The 26,622-nt window shown below is 42.5% G+C and overlaps 1 protein-coding gene across 2 annotated transcripts in view; it reads left to right on the forward strand.

Moving 5' to 3' along the window:
* Window positions 1-725: 725 nt before the first annotated feature.
* The window catches only part of kcnh2b (potassium voltage-gated channel, subfamily H (eag-related), member 2b), a 262,371-nt gene continuing 236,474 nt past the window's right edge, over window positions 726-26,622 (forward strand). For both annotated transcript variants that reach the window (XM_030398671.1, XM_030398672.1), the window contains exon 1: window positions 726-801. In XM_030398671.1, the coding sequence (XP_030254531.1) occupies window positions 726-801 (76 nt within the window). The remainder of the gene's footprint in view (window positions 802-26,622) is intronic.

The following is a 26,622-nucleotide window of genomic DNA, read 5'->3' on the forward strand; positions in this document are numbered from 1 at the left end:
GCAGCTAGACGCCGGTGGAGCTGAAGTCATCCGGCAGAGCGCACAGCGAGGAGGAGGAGAGATGCAGAGAACACCTCCAAAAACACCCATCTAGGACGACTCAAGCTGCGGATCTGCGCTCTGCTCCTTTTCTTTCAACCGTCATTGTGTTCCCGCTCTCCCCCAGTGAAACACTCAGACACCCAGAGGCTCGGGGAGGAGGTGGGATGAGAAACAGATCATAAACGCGCAGCTGAGCGCCCCAACTATGGCTCCAACGACACTCGTCGGAAAGCTCGCCCGGTCCGCCTCCCAGGAGCGGGCTGCCGTGCAGGATGAGAGGTCTGCTGTACTCCAACGAGTGTGAGATCAGGAAGGAATATCACCTGACAGGCGGCCCTCCCCCTCGGGGGACAGAAACAGACACCCTCGCTCCTCTCAACCTGGAAACTGGAGGCTGGGAACGGCTCAGATCCGCCGTGCGTCCAGTGCGCCTGCTCTCCACAACTCTCCTCTCCTTCACTTCTCCGCCGGAGACCAACCACACGCCTCTCGTCTCTCTGACCAACTTGGGGAAAACTTTGGCCCCGGGATTACCGCCGCAGAACCTGTCAGTGTCGAGTCTCCATGCGGGGAGCGCAGTGAGCATCGTGCGCTCGGCTGCGGGGACTGCAAACACAGCCTCGGCGTGATATTAGACAAACTCCTGCAAAGTCTCTCAAAGTCCAGGGGCCACCGCAGCGAAGATGCCGGTCCGGAGAGGCCATGTGGCTCCGCAGAACACCTTCCTGGACACCATCATTAGGAAATTCGACAGTCAAAGTAAGATCACCGTTTTCTTACCTTCTGCGAGAACATTCATAACCCCGCCTGCAGCTTCTCTCCTCTCATTAAGGCCCACTTTTAATAACTGGTTTGTTAACTCCAAAGCGGTTTGGCAAATGGCACTCTAACGACACAGGCTTCCAGCTGACATTTTGTTTTCCAGAATTAGCCTCAGTAATGATGTTTGCCGATGCATGGTTAATGGCTTGACAAGTCTCACAGTGGCGCAGAGATGCTGTGAGCAGCTGAGGTGAGAACATGTGTGAAGACTGAGGGAAATGTGAAGAGAAATCCAACAAAACTTCGTAAAAACGCGATTCTTCCTTTTTACGGATCACGTCAATCCAACTTACATCAGAGAGGTTTATTTATTTTTTTTTGTACACTTCATTCTTTTCTGATCTCAACATAAACACTTTATGTAGATTTGATCTGCTGAAATCTTGTTTGTGGATCTGAACCTTTGCAGCTGCACCAGATGACTGTCATACAGGACTGATCCAGTGCAATAGAAAATCTGATTAGTTTTGTGTCTGCACATCCTCTCCATGCCTTAATGTCGCCCTAAGTGTCTTATGCTGCTGCTGTCTTGACTGATTTAGTCAGATAAAGCAATCTGCAACAAAAAAAAAGATTTTAAAAATGACACCCTGGGGTGCTTTTGGAGGCACTGACTCTATTATCTTTGTCTCAGCTGGTGTGAATATGTAAAATAGTTTTATGCAGAAACTGCTGGAAACTAAACCTATTCCAGTGCGCATATGCTTTTTGGACATAAAGCTATTATATTATATACTTTGTCTTGTTTAGCTCAAAAGAAAAAAAAATCGATCTCCTATTAATTTGCCTGCTGTAGGTTAGAAGCTAGAAAAACAAACAGCTGCTAAATTTTTCATCGAGCCCCGGGGCATGAAATTTGAAGCTGCCTATATTTCAAAATACACAGGCTCCATCCGTCCTCGCCCTCCCTGCCGCGGTGTTATCTTTGATTCGAATCATTCATGATTTTTTTTTTTTTTCCACCTCTGAACGTGTGACCAGACTTCCAACCGTGCCTCAGCAGCCACACAAAGGCACGTAACCTGCATGGTAAAAGACACCTTAAGGGCTGATGAGGAAGATGAGGATGATGATAGCTGTGGTGTGAGCAAAGAGTTAACATTTGAGCCGGGTCAGGCTCTGACAGTCGAGCTGATGTACCAGACATTTACTGCGGATATAAATGCAGGTTTTAAAGGAATGTAAATGTCAGATACTGCCCTCAGGAGCAGATCAGATAAATCTGCGGATGTGAGCTGAAGCGAAATTGACCAAATCTTCTGCAGACTTGACCCCGTGAGACTTCTAAATGTTGAGCAGAATCCTGCCTGTCTTCCACCGTCCACCATAAGATTTCGCTCACCGGGCTGCGTTGGAGCGTTCGAAACGCCCCAGAGTCACAGCAGCTGTGGGGCTCCAAACAAGGTGTGAGAAGGATGGATTTGGTACAAAAAGCACGCTGTTTTCTGACGCAGAGGTGCTGGAAAGCGACTCCACACAAAGTGCAGTCAAGTTGAATAAATGGCGCTTAAGTTGGGCAACCGACATTAATCCTGCGGTATTTATTTTTTGCATCCTGATAAGCATGGGCGACCCGGCAAAGGTGAACGCGTTCTCCCTCGGTTGAAGCGCTGCCGACTCATTCCAACATGTTCATCTCTTCAGTGTGTCTTCAGAGCAGATTAGCAGGGGTTCAACACGTGGCAGGGGAGAGTGTGTATGAGAGGAGCACTCAGGTGTTACAGGGGAACATAATCTACACCTGAGAGGCACAGATCGTCACATCGCTGCTCTCCAAATGTTTTCCCAGTGACTCACATCTTCAGAATCATTTACTATTGATTATTGCTGGCTTTTGGTCAGGCTACCCAAGCACGCTGATGAAGGTGATGATATGGTGTCTGATGGCTGTGGGTAATGAGCTGCAGGGCGTAGAGGAGGACTGCCAATGGACTCTTGTGGCTGTTTATACATCCTAAGTAGTTCCAGAGTTGTAGAATTGAAAAAAAAAAAACCCAATTGCAGAATAAATGGCAACGTACGTTTCCGTGAACCCTGGTTATGTTGCAACCTTATGTTTCTCTATGTTGCAACTTTTAGTTATTTAGGTTCAATTTTTCAATTTCATATTGTGACAGCACTGTGCTTATGATCTGGTTAGGTTTGTATACAAGGACAACTTTGTTAAAGTTAAGAAAATCATGTTGTAGGACTTTAGTGAATAAAAAAGGAAATATTGACTCTAACGTCATTTTTCAACTCTGCATCTTAATAACAGGAATGACAGATGCTCTGTACAGCCCTTTATTTAGCTCACAATCCAGCAGTGAACTGGGCAGAGGTGTTCAGTATTTGGCACAGCTGTTTACGTGAAAACCATACAACACTGGCTCTTATAGCCAGCATATGAAGTTTAACTATGCAACTAATGAACCTGTGAAGTGCTGACATAATAAACAAACCATAAAAGCACAAATCCAATGAAAGTGCACGAGGCCTTTTCAAACACACATACTCACCCAGCCAAGGTTCTGATCTCTCTGGTTACTTTACTCCAAAGTAGTGATCATAATGCAGGAGAAGGCTTTTTTTAAAACATGTGTCTGACAGTCGGTTCCTCGTGGGGGAACCAAGGCTAAAAAGCCTCTCCACGGCCACACTGGATGACAGTAGCGGATTACTTATATGGAAAACTAACTAATTAACTTTTTAAACATAGTCGTGAACTGCTGACACTGGCTTGTGGGGTTGGACCTGAATGTTCAAGATTTTGGAAAATTGTTTGGGTATTGAGTTTTTAATTTTCTTTTTTTTTTTATCTCTTTGTCTCTTGGTAGCTTTTTTCTTTCTTTCATTTTTGTGTGTTTTGCTTTCTCTTGTTAAATGTAGCCATTGAGCACCAACCGCAAAATCGCTGTTATGATGTTGCACAAGGTGCACACAGTTAGAAAGGACCTTGTTTAACCCAAACCATCAGGATTACAGATTTGCTTAAAACACACCAACCTTTTGAAAAATCGACTTAACAACAAAAAACAATTCTGCAGACCAAATTGCAATATGGTCACAGAGAATGTCCGAATCACAGTAGATGACTTTTTGTTCTATGCTGTACTGTGCAGCACTGCTCAAGGATCGTGTAATCCTTGACAGTTAAGACCTTTAATTAAATATCTGGAGCCCAGGGGTTCGATCTGACATAACCCTACTTTACTAATATGTAACTCCACCACCATCCCCTCCACCTCCGGATATGACAGTCAGGTCCTAAACATGTGAACTTGATATGATGCGTGTTATAGAAATGCCAGTATGGTGCGTAGCCTGATCCATGCAAATGTGAACGTTTCAGTGCTTCGCAGAAACGTCAACTGTCAAGATTCTATTCTGTTGACTGGGCTGAGATGAAGGCGCTGGGGTAAATCTGTTTCTCATACAGCAAACTCCTCTACCAACCGGAATCTTTAAACTGCAGCACTTGCAGAAAGATTTGCAAATACTGCTGAGTATTTTTCAAAAGAACCCTTACAACCTTCCCATATCGTCTTCTGACTCCACTTTGACCCCACTGCTCCACATCACTGAAACGCGAGCCCACTCATCAACATTAGTAATGTGAGTAAACTTGTGTTTCTGAAAGGTGGACCCTGGTGTGGGCTCCCACTCTGCACTCCTTTACTGTAATGGAAGCCGGCTGAATTTCATCTGAAAAACAATCAAAAGGAGTTCCATCCTGTTTATTCGGCTATACAGTACATGATGGAAAGCATCTCCGAACGCAGGGCTGTAGAGAGCAGCCCTCATAGTTCAGCGAGCGTGGCAGACTCATTCCTTTTTCCACGATGGGATTGCTTTTAAAATAATGCACTAAGAACACAAGCTGTGGATACTTGATGCTCAGCTGTGGAGGAGATGATTAAGGAGCAAACTGCAGACATCTGTTGTCACCTCACACCACATGGAGACCGTTCCCACCTGGCATATTGTGTGACAGGACAGAGAAATCCTGTCGGAGATGTTCTTGAGACGCTGTGACAATTTCATCAACCAGCTCTGGGAATTTATAAACAAGTCTCACAACCAAGGGCATGGGAGGAAATCATTGCCTGCCCTGCACTGAACGTAAAGAGAAGAAGACTGCAACGTGTTTGATTCGTAAAACTCGAGAAAAAAACTCACTTCAGTGGTTAGAAAAAAATCTCCTCAGCGCAGAGTCACTGTGTCAGCACTTTTGTTTGCCCATTCCTTGAAAATAAAAGAGACATGGGATGATTCTTTAGATTTTTATTTTACCCCTGATGTGCCATCTATTGCCTGATTTTTTCCTCCCTGGAAAATACAGATGTGTAAGGATGCACCATGTTGGATTTCTCTCATTGTTGCTGATTGCTGATGCCAATATTACAGAATGTCTACGGAAGGGCAAATGAGATTTTTTTTTTTCTGGTGATCTGTTTTCTAAATATCATATCTAAATTATTTAATCTCCTGTGTTTTTGACTTGGGATCTTAAAATAAGTTTTGCTAGGACAGGTTCCTTAATTTTTTTCATTCTCTGGTAAAGAAAAGAAGTAAGAGATTTTTATTTTTTTTTCATGTATGAAACAAAGTGAAAGAAAAATTATCCTGAAAACAACATCATTTTTTTTCACACGTTTTCACTTTTGGGGAAAAAAAAAAAGAAATTTGAAACATTATCCTGCCAAAACGTATTTTCCCTACCAGATTGTAATTCAAATACACAAGAGAGAAAATAATGTAGATCGGACTTTGAAAATGGATCACCCGATAGAACCCGATGTCTCTGGAGCCCCTCTGGATTTCTGTACATACTGATAAATGCACATCTTTTTTCCACTATATCACAGTGAACATCAAGTCTCCTCTGTAGCATAATTCACACAGTATAGTGTCACAGAGTGTGTTTTATTTGTGTCACTGGTCAAAATAAGAAAATGGTTTGTGTTACTTACGCATAAATAAAGCTTCATCTTATCATATTGGCTGAAAGGTTGTTTTCGATCCAATGGCAATATTTAATAATTAAAGTCTTTATTGGCTGTTGCTGATCACATGCATACATTATTAATGTAAAGATTGCTCTCAGTGACTAAAGCAGAAACCCACAAATATTAATAAAGTCTTACTTAAACAAGGAGATTATCTTTTCCCACATTTTAAATTAGCCATTCAGACCAAAAAATCAGCCCTGCATTAGAACCATTCCAGTAACACAGTGATATATGATCCAGGAAGGCCCATTTGATTAATAGATCTGAGTCTGATTGCTTAACAGATGCCAAAACACTGCGAGGTGCTTTATAATACTGTGAGACAGGACTTTATAACTCTGGAAAGTTATCATGCTTGCTGTTATTTTATCGATTTTTGCAACAAATTCAAATTCAAATTCAGTTTGGTGCTCATGTGACAAAGTGATCTGCCACCAGTGTGTGCTATCTGTATTTAATACGCCACCTTGGTTCAACTTTACTTTATTTTGTTTTGCATCACACTGTCTGTCATAGTGACAGCCCAACTTAAAAGACTAACGTGTCAGAATGTTTCTGCCCTCTACGATGTTGACCAATAAGAGCACAAAGCACTTTATCTTGCACAACATGGCAAAGTGGAATGATGTTTTTGATGCAGCATGGTGGAACTGATGAGCAGTAGCTAATGTTTGTTTATTCTTGTTCCCGGAATCACCAGCACCTGCATCCCGGTGACATCACACAAGTCAAGAAAAATGGCAAGCTACAATTGGTCTTGGTGTAGTATGACTGTATTTCAGTCAAATCATGGCAAGATTGTATTACTCTTTAATCGCCTAATTGGACACAGTGACCATCTTAAAGGATACGTTTCCTGTAGCTTTGTAGTCCACAAAACATTTCTGGAGCTTTACAGCAAAAGGGCATTGCAGCATTCTCCTAAATTTCTGAAGTAGACAAGGGACTTGTTTTAAATGTAAAACTGAAAAAAAAACAAAAAAAAACAAAAACAAAACATTGAGCGGCTCTGTGCAGCACGTCCTGCGTAATCAAAGTCTGTGGATGAGTGTAGAGCCCACATTGGTTGGAATAGATGTTATTTACATGGTTTGTAAAGCCAAAATCTTCACTGTAGCTGCTAAGGCGATAGCACTCACACACACTCTGAAGTTGTTGCACGAGCTTGACCGTGCGTCAAGGTTATAAATAAAGTATTTTCATAGAAATTTGGGGTTTCAGGGCCTCGAGAGACTTGGATTTACGTTGGACGAGCTGTATGGAATGATTGAGTTCATTTGTTTTTTAGTGTTTTCTCATCAGCGTGGATGTTTTGGGGGGACGTTATCTTCTGTTGTCTTCAAAGGAGGGACTGATCGGCTCCAGGCCTGCTGCTTCTGACCCAAAATGTCACATTTTGACCGCTGATCCGCTTATGATCAAATATCAGTGAATAATCTGTGTTATTGCTTCAGTGTGACAGAATTACCCATCTAATATCAGATAATCAGATTTTTATAAAAAATGCCTCTCACCGCTCTATGCTGATCATTTGGGAAATTGCACTGATTGGCCAAAGGCTGTGCTATTTGTTTGCCAAGACAGACTCATTTGCAAGTGGCCCTGACAGAGAATGCACAATTTGTAGGGACAACATGTTTGCTGTTGCCGTGTTTTAGATTGGTTCGGAATATCGGATTTCTATTTGAACCAAAAAATAAAAATAATCAGATGTGGCCTTATCAAATCAAAAACGGATCAGATCAGTTAGAACGGGCGTGCAGAGAAAGCAGTTTCGAAAACAGGTGTTGAAATCTGGCCCTCATGGTTTCCAGCTCATTATTTTGTGCACTGTTATCCTCTGACTTCATACCTTCTCTGCTTACTGTACACTGATCCTCTGTGCGTGTAACACTCTCTGGTTATCGTCCTGTGATCCATGATGTTTGATATCCATGCTGCTCCACACAGATTAGACCGCACACACAGCCCCGTGCGCCTCCCTGACAACAACACACAACACATTTGCCCTCCATATGAGGACACAGCAACCTTTTGGGTCATGGTTTGTTGTCTGCTCAGCGCTCCTTAGAGAAGACTTCGCCCAATTACAAGCCTCAAAGCCACTGTCCTCCAGGGAGTATGCTACCATTCTACAGCTGAAGTACAAACACCTCATCGCCATGGCAACTGCCCCCTGACTCTCCCACCCACACACCCACCCACCCTCATACACACGCACAGCAGGAAAAGGTACGGCACTGGTCAACTCTAGGTCCTTTTATGTTCTCCATCTTTTAGACACAGTTTGAATATATATCATACAGCTTATTGAATGTTAACTGTTTACTAATTCTGATAATCTAGGATGCCAAAAAGTGATATGCTGCGGGTTGAGTGAACCAGAACCTTTTGAACTTTAATTACGGAAAATTGAGACATGGCTTAGATTAAGTCATACACGTAGATTAGAACAACAAGTCTTGTGATTATATCTGAAGCCTGATATCTAATTCCTATCTAAGTAGCCCCAGGTTGATAAGGTCTTTCATTACAGTGTCAGATAATCAGATTTTCACACATACTAATTCACCAAACGTGTTTACTGTCGGAATGACTTAAACTTAACTATATATTTGTCACCCAATGTTTGCTTTTTGTCTTCTGTATGTCTCCTTCACTATCACTTGACCAGATTTTAATTTAGATTTTTTTTTTTTTTTTATTATTCTTTAACTGAAAATATATCTGTAAACCCCAGGACAAGTTCTGCACCAACTGGGAATATATTGCCCATTAAGATTCCACCTTATTTTGCAAGCTTTGTTCAAAATTGTGATATAAATTACGCTTGAATGGTTTTATTAAACTGCATTATTAAAGAGTCTTATAAATATAGGTCAATTTGATCTAAATATAAACTCAATCGGCGGAATAAACCCTTTGGCTCAGAACATCCACTGGATGAGACAGATGTGTTTTCAGTCCCAGAAAAAAATGAAAAATACTGCACTGGAAATTTTCGAGCCTATTACATTCTGTTTATGAATGCCTCCGTGTACAGCAAAGTGATAACATCTTATCTAGCTCAACATATTGTTTTGAAATGTCCAGTTTTCTGAGGATAAAAGATGAACAGTAATTCCTCAATGACTCTTTATTCCATCGATGAATTAGTAAAAAGTATTAATTTGTGAATTGATCATTCAGGCGTTAAAGATATAAGAGGGCAGAATGAGGTGTTTTGTACCTAGAATAGACAGACAGTAATAAATGGTCTACATGTACATAAAACACAAGGAGATTTCTGAAGGGGTCGTTAGGATAATCAGGAGCGACCCCCAAGACAAGTCAAGTTTATTTATGTATCAAAAAATGTGTCTCCGAGGGGCTGTGCAGTCTGCTCATGTAACATATGGCACGCTCTATCATAAAGCCATCTTTCTGACAAGCTCCTCAGCTGCACGGTACAAATTCACCAGTGTGTAGCCTAATCAGGAAATAGGAGGCTTGTTGACTCACAGGGTTAGCTGGTGAGCTACCGTAGCTGATGATCTTATCACTGCTGAGGCCAGACAATGCTAGTGCTCTCCAGTCACAGTAGCTCTTCTCAGTTTGTTCAATGAAGAAATATCAAAGGCTGGGGTTACACGGTCAATATTTGTTCAATCGCATTAAAATCATCCTCATCAGAGATTCCAACTAAATAAAGGGATTTGATAAGATGTGTGTTCATGCCAGAATAAATCTTGTTTGACATAATGCAAAATGCTTACACCGGCTGTGAAGCATCTTGTGTGCCGATAATATAACGAAAGACGAAGAATGAGATTTTTAGAAAGGGGTTAGGGTTCAGTCATTCATTTGGTCCTTCTGTTGAAGTAGTATTTGTATCAGTACCAACTGTCTGCTAATTGTGTTGAGCAGTTTATTCTCCAGCAAAGGAGGGTTAAATAAACATGGATTCAGCAACACAGATGATAGGCTGACTTTAATGTCAGAATTCTGACTTTTTTCTCCGAATTCTGAGATTAAAGTCAGAATTCGGAGAAAAAAGTCAGAATTCGGAGAACAAAGTCAGAACTATAAAAAAAAATTCACATGTGGCCCTAATCCTCTTTCGTACAATTACAATGCAGAGACAGAAATGTAATCAAACCAAGAACCCCAAAATATCAACGATACACAGTTCTAGGAATACAGAGTAATATTTTGGTGGTAGAATCGTAGTATACCAAGACCAATGGTGTAATTTACATGCAGGAGCAAAATGTAGCCTTGCAATTAATTCATATTTGAAGAAATATTCTATTCAGTGTTTTCTTCTTTCAAGCCCATGTCAGTCAAACAGGCCTGTTTGCCTGCAACAGCACGTCATCCACCTGAACGTTTAGAGCTCAAAGCTTCAGTGCTTCCTCGTGCTTTGATGAGCTCGGCTCAGAGTTGCATAAGTCGTTGAGCCTTGATGTTCCCGGTGCAGGGAGGAAGAGATGCCTTCTGTGCCTCTCTGAAAAAGACATACAAGTGCTGCTTGAGTGCATGCAAATGTTCCATGCACACAGGCAACATATGGCTTGCAAACATGTATTAGGCTGTCAGGAGACATTTGAGGGTTACATCTGCAGGCTCGCTTGTTAGCTTTTTGCTGATTTTACTCCTGCTGTGGCAGTGTTACAGAACACATGTAGCCATCACCTAGCCTTTCTCCTACTGGACGTTCCCACAGCTTCATTGTCGTCCTCGAGATGTTTATAAAATCAAACGGGATCAGTATTCTGCTTCATAAATGCTGCCACAGTATGCTGTAAGAAGAGAGGATGGAGGGTCTCCTCTGATGGTTAGCTTTATTCCTCTGCGCCATCTGTTTCACTGGGAGGGTGTAAACACAGCAACGCTGCTACACTGGTGCTGAGGTCAGGAGTGAGTCAGTGCCTCCTGATTGCACTTTATTGGTGTGAAATCACTCGTCTCTCTCCCTCTCGGTCTCCTCTCCTGTCTTCTCCCTGTCTCTCTTTCATGCACAAACACCCACACATGTTACCAAACGGGCACACAAAAGAACACACACACATACTTGTAAACTCTTGGAGCTTGTAAACACTCTTCTCTCTTGCTGCTCTCCATCTCCACCTCGCTCCTTTCTACTGTCTGCTCTTTGTCTCAAATGACAGCCTGTTTTCTCCCCCTCCCTCTCTCCCTCCCTCCCCCATTCCCTCTCTCCATCTCTCTGGTGCCCAGCAGATGCCCACTGTGCCGCCATGCCTAACTGCCTTCTGATCTCAAACAGACATGCATCCAACCAGGCAACATGGCACCTGCTGTGGGGTGCTGAGAGGGAAATCGTGTGTGTGGTATATGGATACTCTATAAGTGTGCTTTTGAACTCAAGGTTTCTATTACTAAGCGGGGCACGAGGCCTGTCATCTACAAAAAATCCCTCTCAACAAACAAGGAAAATATTATAGTTAAACTGGATCATGCCACACAAAAAATGTGCAAATGGGTGGAGCCAAAACGATAAGCACAAGCGTTACAAGAAGGCCATTACACAGAATGTGCTGTTAAAGCTTGTGGGAGAGTTGGGATAAACAGTGACACTTCACTCATTCAACAAAATTGAGCATGCAGCATGAGCATTTGTTTATTATTCAACAAAGAGGTGACGAAGAAGTTAAATGCACGATGTGCAATTTCAGCTGTGAGGGGTCTCTATCAAAACAGAACATATGATGTTTGTGTGGTGTTGAGCTGCTGCTCAGCTGATCAGAGCCTCCAGCTTCGGAGAGAGGAGAGAGTGTGGTGCAGAGCCAGACCCACTGGAGGAATAAACACCTGGAGTCACTTCAGATTCTGATCCAATCCAGAGCTCTTAACCAATGGGAGGAGAGCTCAGAGATGACTTTTTAATTTGTGGGATTGAAAGTGGATTTATCTTCACTCCTGTTTATCAACCTGACTGCAGTAGGGATCTGCGGAAGTGACCTCCATTGTCGGGTGTTTATGTTCCGTAATGTTGACTGCTGAGTCTTTGCTCAGTGCTGAGTTTAATGACTGACCTGATTTCAAACACACAGGCACCTACACCCTTGGTGCATGCTGTTGCAAGCGAGCTAATGAAAAAAAAGAAGATTTCTTTCATCATAACAAAAGACACTTTCTTCAAATAATCTTTTGCAGTTTGTCCCAGTGCTTTTCTCCCTGCAAAAGTACATTATTAGGACTTGTTTGTAGACTTTACATTTACTTTTGTTAGTGTTTATTCTTTAACAGAGTATACATACAAGTGTACAATTTGCAAAAATAAAAAATGGTAAGCAACATGATCATATTCTGACATTTTAAGGCAAGTTTGCCCAGCTCAACTGCAATCTTTTTAAGGGAGCAGCTGGAGGTTTGGTGTATACCAAGAGCCACATGACAGGAGTTATTAAAGAAGAGGACGATGAGTTACATTCACTGTGACCATCCTCATTGCATTAGTTGCTTCCAGGATTTGAACCAGTGACCCACTGTCCAAAAACTCATTCACCTTCACTTAAACCTGGGCAATAATTCAGTATTTATTGCTTAATCTTGGCTAATGTGAACCATGAGAGAACATTTTGTTTTAAACCTGCACCTCATTCTGTCTGAGTTTGGGATTGTTTTTCCAACTGTAAACATAGGAGCTCAGATGCACGCAACAGTTACAGCTTCTGGTCCAGGACGTTTCGATAAGGATGCATTCTTACTCTGTGGTTATTAGTCTTTCTTAACCACCAGGACAGCGGAACACAGCGATCCTTTGCAAAAGTTAGTAAATATTACTGCAGGAATTATGTCCATAAATGGCTGTATGATTGATTTGTCTTCACTCCTGCAAGAAAATTATTTGCATTACATAGTAAACAGCTGTTGGAATTGGGTCCAAGCTTTTCAAAGTTCATCTGAATTTATTTTGACTCTAGCTGTCCATAATTACATGGTCAACTCTGAGCTCCCAGTTGAAGACAACCACACACACGCATCTATTTTTATGCAGTATTAAAATGAAAAGAAACGTTATTTATTTATTGCCTGGTTTAAATGAAAAGACGCATAATCCATACATGAGCTGCTGATCTAATGTATGATACTCTGGTTAACACCCAGGCTTATGGAGCCATCAGGAAGTCAAATAACTGCTGTATTTAGCCTGGGGCTGAGTCACATTTTGTCTAACTGGTATTTGAGAAGGGCAGCGTGTTAACATTCAGCTGCATCTGACATTTTCTATTTCTCAGTGTGTTTCATATTGTCTAAATTATACCCAACAGAATGCACAGAATGTAAGTTGGGTACAGTACATATTACTGTTTTTACTGTTATTACTTAAGCTTGATGAAGATCTGACTTGGAAAATATGGGGAGGGAAAATGGACACAGAGACCAAATGTTGGAGTACTATTTTATTCCGTTATTAGTTGCGTTGGATTGCATTGGGATGTCATCATGATCAAGTTTACAAGTCAATGCAGGTGGGTGTTCTCTGTATTCGATCAAGCCGCGAGCATGCTTTCCTCTCTTGTGAGAAAGCCGAACTTACGAAAAGCTGCAGATGCCCTGAAAGCAGCCCTTACAAAAAACGCTTTTGAAAAACTGTATTTCAAAAGTCAGAACGAATGTTTGTGGCTGCGCGACGATTGCGGGAACGACGAGCTCCCTATCTGTTTTCTCAGATCGTGGCACACATGTAAGGAGCATCTCTGGGAGAGTTATAGCTCCCTCCGCATCATCAGCTCCTAATTGGCTGTACCTTTTATAAAAGCTTGCACCCCAAAGACCAAAGCATCAAACACTGCCTCACTGCTGGGTTTTTCCTTGCCACAGTGAAAAGATGAGACGAGCTTGGATGCATCAACAGCATCTTGTCAGGTGAAACTTTAGGACTCAAAGACAATCAGGCTGTCTTTTCCTTACTTTGATGTGCTGTATAGCTGCAACATTGGCAACATCTTCATTGAAAGTAAAAGCAAAGAAGAATGATGAAAATACAATAAACTTTTTCACAGTAGCCAATGATTGATGTATTACTTCATGGGCTGTTTTTGTCTATTTACGGATTTTGATAGATAGACGAGGCAAATTAAATAAAATGCTGAGGTATCGTGGAGAAAAAAGGAACATACGTGGAACATAAGGTGCAAGAGAATAAGATGAAGTTTTATTTAAAGTGAAATATTATTAGATTTGGAGTGACCGTTATAAAGTCTGATGGCACCTGGTAGGAAGGATTTCCTGTGCCATTCCTTTAGGCAGCGGGTCGAATGAGTCTTTTGCAGAAGCTGCTCTTAAGCTTGTCCAGAGTTTTGAGCGGTAGAGTAGAGCGGCATGGTCTATGATAGCCAGCAGTTTTCCCAGCATCCTGTCCTCCACCACCTCCTCCAGGGTGACAAGCTTAACAACAACAGAGCCAACAACAGACCTGCCTTCTTTATGAGTTTGTTCAGTCTGTTGGCGTCCTTCGCTTTGATGCCAGTAAATACTCCTAATGATAGTTAAGACACTTAAATGGGTCGGATGCTCCATCTGTGATCCTGCCATATCAGTCACACGTCTGTGTGTGTCTGTAATAATTAATGAACAAAAAACGTCTTTAAAGTATCCACAAACCATCAAACTGTTCCAATAAAGAGGAGACCAGTTTCCCTTGGAATTAAGGTGATATGAGAGGATTGCCAACAATTCAGACACATTTAGGAAGAAGCCAGTGCGCTTGTTGGCTCTGAAATATCAGTAGCATAACTCTTCTCTGTACTGATCCATCCATGGTGCTGTCTTTGGTGCTCATGTAACAGACAGATTTGTACTTCGTTTTTTTTTTCTCAGTCCCACCCTTCTGTCAGTCTTGTCTCAAATCTATGATATTCTCTGAACAGTTGCTGAAAACACCCCCAGACCAAAACACTTTTGCAACTAAATATTTTAGGGGAGTCAAGACAGATAGAGTTTTTTACAGTGAATGTTTGGTGTAAGTTGTCCTGCAACAATGTGCTGCGTGTGTGTGTGTGTGTGTGACCGCAAACCTATTAGTGTAATAACTTAACCAACCACAGCCATTTTTGTACATGCTTCTCTCAGCCAGATTATCCAGAACCATGGTGTTTCCCATCACTGTTCTGCAAAGTATACGCAGTTATCCACAGTTTCATTTTTTCATTCCCAGAGTACTCTCATGCAATTTATGCCAGCATCAGTAAAAGCTTCCTTCCTTCATCTTGTGCAGAACACCAAGAAATATAAGTGGCTGTCTGTTTTATTTTTTATTGATTTTAAAGTTTTACTCCTCAGTTTTTAAGGTTTAAATGCCCTCGCCCCAAATGACATAAAAGATTTATTGACTCAGCATGTGCCAGGGTGTTACCTAAGATCTGTGGATGTAGCTCTGCTTGCTGGTCCAAAATCCTCGATTGGGATTAAAGGTGAATTATTGAAATCAGGCAGGCTACATCATCAGCATGATCATTTTTGATTTACTGCCTTATCTTGTCTTCTGCTATTCTTCAGCTGAATTGTTCTAATCTGTTGTTTTTTTCTCTCTTTTCCCAAAGACAGTGCTAAAGTGTATTATCATTATTGTTGTTAGCAGCAGCAGTAGTAGTAGGAGTATTAGAGTGAATTGTCATAATCATGATCTCACCATGACTCTTACAGTAGTAGCCATGTGCAGATGGTGTGGACATAAATCATGGACATTGGCATTGAGTGATGAAGATGGTAGTCAGTACAATCCAATGTGGGATTGTGTCACAAAAACAGCTGTTCCATACAATGCTGCAGATATCCAGAGCTGACACAGGTTTATAGTTGATTGCGTGAAAACAGGGCTTGAGAGAAGCCTCCATTCACACTGCCGTCTATAAAAAGAACACACTAAACATAATGACTCCATTAATCTGAATTTTACTTGGTCAGAGTTATTGTATGATCTTTATATGAGGTGGCTGTGATCAGTTTATGATCCACCTTTGATTGCTCAGCAGTTACAGTGTGTGGAAGTGCCTGTTTATCACCCCCTATCGTTTGAAATCCAAATTCTCCTGTCCTTCTCCTCTCAGCCCTTTGCCTGTACCTCGATTTGTCACTGCTTTATCTCCTGGCAGCTGCCCTTTCACTTTCGTCCTCCCATTCATCATGTCCCTCCCCTCCACTCCAAGTTCCTTCGAAAACTTGATCACCGGTCTCTCATCCACTCTCTCTTTGTTTTCATATCACCTGTTCGGACTCCCTCTCTCATTCACCGTGACTCCTCTGCCACCCCGAGAGCGGTGGCACAGAAAAGGCCAGCTAACTGACTTAAAGACCCCGGAGTCCCGAGCGTCCCTGGGATTAGACCTCATTTGCATAAATCTGCATAACCTCGTTAAGGCAGAGGGAGACGCTGTACACACTGTACCCTGAGACACCTCAGAGCGAAACAGCCCATTAAGGATTGCGGTGATTATGGTATTATCACTCTTAACGACTGTTGGGGGACTGGACCGTTGTGTACTCTCTGAAAAGTGCCACGTCGCATGACTGAATCTCAAACTGTGTTGAAGCAGGGAATCCAATATTTGAGTCAGGTGACCTTCACGTTGCGTTTGCATGGGATTTGTTCCTGGACATGTTTTTATTTCCACTGAAATTATTTCACGTAGCCTACAGTAGAGAAACCAATGTGAAATTAAGATCTTAAGAGATCTTTCTCCCACTTAAGGCACACACTGTGAATTGTAACCCAAGTTTCAACTTCAATGTTTGTGACACTGTTAGTGTAGGGGTGTCATGTGACCAGCAGGTTCAAATGTGAGCACGACCCCAAAGTCACCACTCAACTCTTCCTGGGCAGATACTAGATACCATTTTAAAAAGCTCTTTTGGATTTAAGTGTAATAAATCAATGAAAATAAACTCACAAAATGTCCTCTAATTTTCTTACTAGCAAAAAAAAAACCCATACAGCTTTTCTGATTTCAAGTTTCTCTCTTTAACAGATTTAACAGTTAATTTAACTCATTGTGAAACTCATCGAGACTTGGTGTGTCTATTCTACAGTCACCTCTACTTTGGTGGTAATATATCCTCCACAGACAGAGTAAGATGTGAAAATATTCCACCACTACTCGCTGTTCCACCTGCTGCTGATGTCGGACTCTCTCTTGCTTGTGCTCCTATCCCTGCCTGCTGTGTCTTGTTCTGGTCCTGGTCAGAGCAGCTGAGCAGCTCACCTCTGTTCTGCATCCTCTGTATTCAAGCTGGTGCCAGCCTATGACTGTGTTTAGTCCCAGTCTGGTGTCCAGCGGTATTCACTCTCAGGCTGCAAAACTCAGTTTAGCTAATCCCCATTGTCCATGATGACTCCCTACGTCATCCAACGTCTCGGTCCAGGCAAACTTTTGGGTAACTGGCTTCACGGTTAACTGAGCCATGAGCTAGTATGGTAGCTAGCTACAGCCATATTTGTGGAGTTACCTTCAATTACTGGCCATACAAATTACACCTTTGACACGACCTCACCAGTATGCATTTGGTTGTTATGAAGCTTTGTTTTTTAGCTGTTACCAGCTGATAGTCAGATGGTCTTTACTCCACCCATAGTTTAAGGGTCTGCAAGCCAATTTCACGCAGTGATTGGTCAGTTGTGTGGAACCAAGAACGCAAGCAAACCTGAACTGATCGGGAAGCTTCCTTGTGACATTTCTTTAAGTCACTTTTTGAGTTCAACTGAGTGCAGCACTATGAACACTTGCCCTTCCAGAACAGCTGTGAACATGTTTGCCTTCAGATAACACATTGTATAAACTAGTTCACTTGATCATGACTCAACATTTAAGTGATATTAGTGTGACAAAAGTAAGCATCGGAACAGATGAGCAACAATACACAATACTGATTTATTAAAATTAAAATCTTGCCTCCTAGTCAGATGGCGTATTTGTCATTTTCATCCCAATGTAGCCCTTTACGTCCTCATGTATTTGCCTCAAAATGTGCTGTGTGTCACCCGTGATACGAGCTGACAAAGAAGACAATATGCCAGCAGGTATTTCTGTCAACACTTTTCTGCTCAGTAAATAAATGAAAGCATGTTGGTGGGAATGTATTATTTATACACTTTGTTTAGAAACTGCTCCAAAATGGAACCCTGTGTGGACTGAGATAAATGCTTGGACTGTCAAAACATGACAGGACCCCCATCCTCCTGTCAGCTGTCTCACACTGATGACATCAGCACTTCTCCAGCAGCGTGCAATTTCTTTCGTGCCAACAGAGTGTCCGGCCAGCATCTCTAATGGGACAGAATATGAGTCAATTTTGGAAAGACGTGCTGTGGCAGCATTTTCATTTTGGGTAAACACAGTAACAATTTTGCAAACACTTTTAATTATTTATCTGGCAGTGTGAGGGAGAGGGAGCAGGGAGTATTGTTTTACTGATTGGGTAATCAGTGGGATACTGACTCAGGCAGGAATGTGTCCCACCTGTGAGCTGACGGCTGGAAGCTGGATTAGTTTACAGCTACAGTACTCTATGATCTATCACACTGGCACATGGCTCATATAGCAGTGGTGGAATCTATTAAGTGGGTGCTGGTAAATCAAAAAAATAAATAAATGTTTTACTTAGCTGGCATGCAATGTGGGAATTTCCTGATACTTATGGTAAATGTTTTTTTCACATGCTTTTAGAACTGTTATGATTATCATTCGACAAAAGGCTTTACTTTTAAATACCGACTCATTGCTTTCTCTCAGAAGATTAGTTTTTTAAGGCCTGATAGCTGCTTAGAAAACAGCAGTTGTAAGCTGGAAACACCCCTTTACAGTACAGTATGACTCAATGGACCGTGTTATTCCTCGTTAGTCTTTCTCTGGAACTTTATAGCTCGGAACAATAGAGCCAGCAAAAGTACAGACTAAGGCAGGGAAGTGCACAGTGAGGAAATACTGCTTTTAACATACTATAATACTATCAGATGTGCTTATATAATGATACAGACTGATTTGTGAACATGCAAGGTCATTTTGACCCTGTATTTTGAACAACTAAAGTATATTTACTAGTTATTGTTCGAGCTTGCAGCTATGTGTTCTCCTCAGTAAATGGAGTCAGCTGTCTGACCACATGGTAGTCAGGGCCAGGGGATGATAGAGCGTTGAGCATTTTAAGACATATGTCCCCCTCCTCCGTGACCTCAAGACGATGATAGTAGCCTTCAAGGCCATAAATGTAACTGCACCCATCTACCTCCAAACACTGGTCAGATCACACCCCCCAGTGCTCCACTACATCTGCAGGCTGGCTAGTACCCCCATCGCCCAGCGAAGTCACGACTCTTCTCTGTTCTGGCACCTGAGTGGTGGTACTTGTCAAAGACTAGCACTTACAAGTACTAAAATCATAGCACTTATGTACTAATGGTATCCTTGATCAATAGCAGCTACTGTGCTCAGATGAGGGCTTGAAAATTGGTAGAATGTTTTCTATCTTACTTTATCGACAGTGATATGTTGTGATTTCTTTCTTGTGACAAATGTACTTATTGTAAGTCACTTTGGACAAGAGCTTCTGCTCAATGTAAATAAGAACTTTAATGCAGCTGCCTCAAGCAGGGGTCAGAAACTTAATTTAACTTCAGGGCGGAAACACCTGCCCGCACAAAGGTGGGTTCCTACTTGTAGCTTTCAGTGCTAATTACAATTGTGACGCCTTATTACATAATTCACATTATAGCAACAACAACAACAACAATATTTTTATGGAGACTAAGAGTATCCACATAAAGTACAACTGATGTGCGGTTCAAGCTCACATCAGACAGGCGTATGTTCCTCTCTCTGATTAATTGATTTGTTCATTCAACAGTCTCTCAATCAAAGCCTGCTCAAATATAGAATCTGTTTATCCAAACTAACTTGTTTAGGGGCAAATATTACTACATTTCGGCTCGCTTAAGAGATTAAAGATGGAAAACGTGAAATCCAGCAGAATCTGGTTTTCTGGGAGATTTTTGAGGAATGTATTCTTAAAACAACTACAGTTTCTCAGTCATGCAAACACTGCAGTGGATCGTGTGTCAGTGCTATTAATCCACTGTCTGTAGGATGCAGCACTACAGTATCTGATTACAAATTAAATTTGAGAATAAAAAGAGTCATGTTTATGGACACTGTCAAGGCTGGCTGGTAAAAGAGAGCGTGGCATATAAAGGGTCCTACATTTCTTCTGAATTTATAGCGAGTGTTAGCACTCAGTGTTTGAGAATTTAGCATGTGTCAAATCTTCAGTTTCCATGGCAATTGCACAGTTAGAAATGGGAGAGACAAAAAAAATCTCTTCAGCTTGTCGGTGTAACCCAACCGATCACACACGTCTGCTTCTTTCTGTTTTCTCCTTTTTCTCTCAACATTCCCCCCTTCTTCACCCTTTCTTCCTGTGATCCATTCATCTCTTTCTCCCTCTTTTCACCTTAATCTCTCTCTCTCGCTCTGTCTTTATCTCTCTGTCTCTGTAGCTAGCAGGCACAGAGCTGGTGTGTTGACTTGTGCTTCTAACACATGGGCTTCCCTCCTTATCCGCCTACGCAGTGTACTCAGGGAGATTCCAAGCACATACACTCGCTCGCACATACACACTAGCTCTCACACACACACAAACACGGCGCATTCACACACACACACACACACACACAAACTGGCAGACTGCAAAGCCCCCAAGGTCTGGTCTTAGTGAATTATTCAGTCTGCGTTGGTGGATCTGTGTGAACGTGTACGTGCATCTAAGATCGTATATGTGTGTGTGCATTCAGATGTGTGCATGTTTCATGAGTCTGTGTGTTTGTGTTTCTGTATCTGTGGGAATATGAAATGGTGTCTTCCTCCTCGTCTTTAATCAGCCTCTTCATCAGCCCCTTCCTCTCTGGCTTCAAAAGCTCATTAAGAGGAAATTGGGGGAAGAGACATGTGGACAGTGATGTCACCAATAGGAGAGACTGCCGGGGGAGGGGGTAATTACATAAAACATAACCACCAGACATTATGGAGTCACATATTCATGATATGATGTTGCATTGGAAATGTCAGTGGTTTATTGTGTAACATGATCATAAACAATGTATATTATTCGCTAAACATGATGTAATTAGTAGGCCTATTGTCATAACAGCGTAATCCTTCACCCCAACAGAACCCTCCAGATGTGCTGTTTATATTGAATCATTTTGCACTTCATAATCAATGTCTAGTCAAGTTGTCAAACTTGATAGGGCTTTGTATTAAGGTGCTTGTTAGAAACAAGTTTAACAGTTCGTCAGACATATTGTAGTTGCTAACTGCAAACAAAAACGTATTGTATTAAAACAGTGTTATATGTTGAAAACTTGTATGTAAGGCTGTGATCCTACCCTCTCTGAAGCACCATTATTATGAATCTGATGCTGCTATATTACGGTCAAAAAGTTACATAATGTTGTTTTAATAGGCTTCAAAGTAGCATGGAGAGCAGGGCTTAACAGGTTCTAATTTCAAACCTGCTGCAGGTGTGTGTGTGTGTCAGTAGCTCCAGTGATGTGAAAACTCCGCCCAGCCTCTCAGTGCACCTCTGCATGCACAACAGAAAGCAAAACAAAACGCCAAACACAAAAATCCAAACTGGAGGACACAGGCTTGAGCTGCGATACATGAAACGTGGGGTGAACAGGTAGGGAATGATTGTTTTGTCGGCCATAAACTAATAATTAAAAATTCCTGTGGCTTGGCTGGACAGTGAATTGTGTGCATATTTGACCCAAGGGAGAAATGAGGACCAGAAAGTGGGATTACGGGCTGTTGTGCAGCGAATGGCGCTCTGGTTAGCTCTGTCTGTCCATTCGACTGTGGATGATAACCCGACCTGAGACTGGAGTTGGTGCCAAAAGCCTTACAAAAAGCCTGTCAGACCTGAGAAGTGAACTGAAGACTGCTATCTGAAACAGTGTCAGTGGGGAGTCCATGAAGCCAGAAAACATGGAGGGTGAGCAGTTCAGCGGTTTCAGAGGGGGATGGGAGCCTGACTAAGGAAATGTAGTGAACCATCTTGGAGAAGTGGTCCATATGGTAAGGATAACGGTGTGTCCATGAGAGAGATGAAGACACCAGCAAGTCCCTCACCCACGTCCCTTGGGTCACTTCTGGGCCACCAGAAGTGCTGGCGAAGAAACTCCAAGTCCACTGGGCTCCAGGGTGGCAGTTGAACCTGGATTATGGGCCCCACTCTAATACCTGGGATTGGACCTGGTCTGGTTTTTCATTTCTGTAACCGTGGCGGCAGGAGAGGGTGTAGTCATCTCGGCTCAGGAAGAGGGACCAGCAGGCCTGGCGGGAGTTTAGTCTTCTGGCTGAGTGCAGGTAAGAGAGGTTTGTCCTGTTGGGCCTCACCTTACACAAGGCCCGGTTAAGGTGTGTTTAACAACAATAAAAGGGGGATTTAGGTTAAATTTGGCTATCAATAATAATTAATGATTATTTGGGATAATTATTAATTATGATAAATAATATGATCCAATTTGCATTAGATCACCTCGGGGCACCACCCTTGAAGAAGGGAAAAAGATAGCAATTTTACTAAATCAGTCTCATAAAAACGTACTGAACTGTTTATAACTCTGGTTAATAATTAACTTAATAACTACAACCAAATTCACCATGACAGCTAGTAATGGTTGAAGGATTTTGGAGTTCTTGACAGTGTAGAGGTTGGCAACATTCACTCATGTACAATATTAAATAGACAGCAAGAAGGTTCAAGATCTTTTATTTAACACAAAATGGAAACACACAATCTAACTAACATGTACTATACCAGTGTGTGTGTGTGTGTGTGTGTGTGTGCGAGTGCCTGGCAGAACAAAGGAACAATGGCGGTCAATGATATCACATGTGGGTGTGATATGCTCTAGCCTCCAGGAATGTGTGTGTCTGTGAGTATGTATGTGTGTGTGACGTGGTGCCAGGTTATAGAAGATGGTTAGTTGCATGCAGAGACCCTGAGTCTGTGTGAAGCATAATTCAACTAATGTCGAATTAGCCGTCTAGGAAAGCAAACTACCAATAACTTGACTCGAGGTCACCATAACACCAAAACATTGAACAAACACATCAATTGAACACATTACATCAACCAGAGTTTAAAGTCCTGTGCTTAGCCGTGCTATGGTTTGCTATCTAAGCCCAGTTCAACGTTACCAGTCTTTGAGGAGAAGGTGCTGGCGGTTGCAGGAGAAAGTTGGGGCTCCAAGGTTGAACAAGCTGCTCTTGCTGTGCAAGGTTTGATGAAAGTCGGCAGAGGAGGAAACTGGTCGCTCCTTTACTTTGTAAGGATAGCAGCTCGGTGCTAACCTGCTTGGTGTTCCTTAGATCCTCAGATTGGCAGGACCTCGTGTCGCTGCAGTGAGGAGAAGTTCTTTGGGCCTGCTGCCAATGCAGCTTGCAGCTCTCCACAGCTTGTTGGGCCCAGAAGAAGGGATCTAGAAGGCAGGCAGCCCCGTGGGGGGAGGTGGAGAGGAGCCCTTGAAGATCCAAAGTTAAAGGAGTAGAGCGCGTTGAGTGAGAGAGAGAATATTGAATGCTCTGGGGTTTTGACTACCTGATCAGCAGGGGGTCTGTCACCCTGACCAATAGTAGCTCAAACCTGAATTCTGCACCTAGGTGTGAAGAATGGGGAATTCTGGGACACTGAGTTCATTTCAGAGTCCATTTTGAAATCCACAATGAATGACTTCATCGGTGGGTCCCAACAGTCCAAATGAGAAAAGGATCCAGGGTACCCTCCAGCCGTTGTCGCTTCTCTTGGATAGCCAAGACCTCTGCCCGAAGCTTACAGTTACCTACGTTGTAGTTTCTGCTGGGGAGAGACAAAAAGGCACAGGGATGATTCTTGTGAGTTGTAGTGCTGCACTGGGAGAGGATGGCCCCCATGCTGGAGTCTCAGACGTCCACCTCCACCACGAACTGATGAGCCGGGTCAGGATGAAGAAGGACGGGAGCTTGAATGAACAGTCCCTTCAGCTTCTTGAAGGCAGCATCAGCTCCGGGAGACCAGGTGAAAGGTGAAGTGGAGGAAGTCAGTTAGGTAGGGGGGAAGTGACACGGCTGTAGTCACAAATTAATCTACAGTAGAAATTGACAAATCCCAGGAATCGTAGCTTCTTAGGGATGGATGGTGTGGGCCACTCCTCCACTGCCAGCTGACTACAGCCGAGTGGAACTCACACTTGTCACACTACCATAATACCACCTGAGTTGAGAGTTCGATAACAGCATAGTTGCCTGCTGGTTGCTGATAAATGTTAGCAGAAGTCAAATAAAGCTGAACATCCCTGCCCATGAACTGACATTATAAAGCACCTTTTAGAGAAGCGTGCTCCAAACAAAATGAAAAATATGCTTTACTTGCTGTGAATAGCTGCCCACCATTACCTTTGTTTAATTTGAACACATGGCCCATTGCTTCCAAATATTGCCATCTCTTGCATTGTCCTCTCTGAATGCCTCCAGCGTAACAATACAGTGCCTGACCCTCTCCCTGGTAGAATAATTCCAAATTTAAGGCATGTAGCTGTGGAGTGAATACTGAGCCGCACAAACACTGACTCAACTGGTTTTTACCCAGTAGTTCAAACAGTGCCATTTAGTATGTCCATATCAAGATGGTGCTATATATCATCTTTATGCTTGTGTCTGAAGAATGACTCCATTATCTATACATACCTCATCTCTAAAGCTTCCATTCACTCTGAAGGACTCGTAAAAAACACGTAAAAAGCTTAAAACAATGACTAAAAAACACGTACTTAACAGCTGGAAAATGACAAACACACACACACACACACACATTCACACACACACACACACACATCTATGCCTTTGTATTGCCTAGTGCTCATTGCAGTCAGACAAACCCATCAAGCTTTATGAGCCACTGAGGGCTGCTGCTGCTGCTAATTCATGACGGCAGGCTATCACACGCATCCACACAGCCAATCTCCACCGTTCCCATGAATATCTGAACAGGCCCTTCCACTGGTTTATGTCTCCCCTGCGAACAGCCTGTTGAATCCAGGACGTGCAGCCTTGACAGATTGATATGTCTGTTCCCGAAGGAAGGAGGGAGAGAACGTGATAATCGTGCGCTTAATGCAGAGAGAGATGGGCAGAGGCGTTTTCATTGTGGAGCACCGATTTGATGGATGTCCACTTTATGTTGTGAAAATGGGGAAAGTCACTCTTGATTCTTGTTGCATGACTTTGAATAACAGACCTTTTAAGGTAGGGAGAGGAGGAAATTGAAGAATACCAAACCTCCAAACGGTAGTATTTCAGAGGCACACACTTAAAACCGGGCTTAACAGAACTCTCTGTTTGTTGTACTGTGGTCCTTTTCCTTATTAGCTACAGACGAAAAACAATGACTGCTAGCTTGCTGATGTCTCTGTAGCTAGCTAGGTAGCTAGCTAACACTACATTGGAAGTTGCAACCCTCCTTTAAATTGCATATGTCGCCTGAAATTTCAGTCCAGCAGTGACGTTGATGATAGATTTAAGTTAAGGCCACTGTCAACTATTTAAAAAAAAAACCAAACAGCTTGGGTAATAATGTCACTATTGTTTGCAACCTGCCAAAGCAAGCACTGGTGAGTAGAATGTTGCAAGTGACGCAGCCAAAGGCCAGAGCTGCAAAAACAAAACCCACATTGTAATATACTATAGTTTCCGCGAACAAATGTGAATAAACTGGGCTCTTCTTGGAGAATATGGAAATCTTTGAAAAAATCAGAAACTATCCTGTCCAGAAAATCTACAGTTTCCCCTGCTGGAAAAACCAGCATAGACCAGCATATGTTGTGTTTTGGTGCTGGTATGCTGGTGACCAGCATCCCATGCTGGTCACCAGCATCCCATGCTGGTGCTGGTATGTTGATGCTGGTATGCTGGTGACAACAGCATGGGATGTGTCAACAACTTATTTCATATTGCAGAGTATGAGGAGGAGTGAATTTGGCTGTGGAAATCCAATACGGGGCACAGAGTCAGTGAGGTTGTCACAGAACACCAAGTTTATTGAATACAAGCTTCAAACCTGCAAGATTTTGGGCTCATTTGAGGGCACCCGAAACAAACTGCACTATAAATGCAACACTTTGTTTGTTGCTTCCATTTCTCTCACAAGTTTAAGTTAACAATTTTATAAAATGTTTCTTTTGTATGTACACAAAATAATTTCTTCTTTCAGATGCTGAGCACACATTTGTTAAAATCCAATAAAATAAGCCATCCAGCTGACAGGTGTGGCAAATCAAGATGTTGATTGAACAGGACTCAGGCACAGGTGTTCCCTGCACCAGCATGGTGCAGCTTCTTCATGCTGGTCCACCAGCCAAACCAGCACCAAACCAGCACTAACCAGCATATGCCAGCATAGACCAGCATGGAAATATGCTGGTCTATGCTGGTTTTTTCAGCAGGGTCAGTCAGTCCAGTAAGTGCCTCTAAACAGAAAATGCTGACCCTCAATGGAGTAGGCCCTCTAGAAGCCATAGGAATTATGACTATATTCCATTTGGCACATTGAAGGAAGTAGTGTGAACCCAAGTCTGCAGAGGCAGGATGTTGGGGTAGATGGATGGCTTGATATTTATTTGGGTGTGTTCAGACTGCAGACGAATCAGATGTGTTTTTCAAATCGGATCTGAAAGATGGACTGTTGGAACTGTTATTTATAAGTGATTATATCTGATTTGTGTGTCCAGACA

Source organism: Sparus aurata, chromosome 19 (genome assembly GCF_900880675.1).
Source record: "Sparus aurata chromosome 19, fSpaAur1.1, whole genome shotgun sequence".
NCBI classification, from domain to species: domain Eukaryota; kingdom Metazoa; phylum Chordata; class Actinopteri; order Spariformes; family Sparidae; genus Sparus; species Sparus aurata.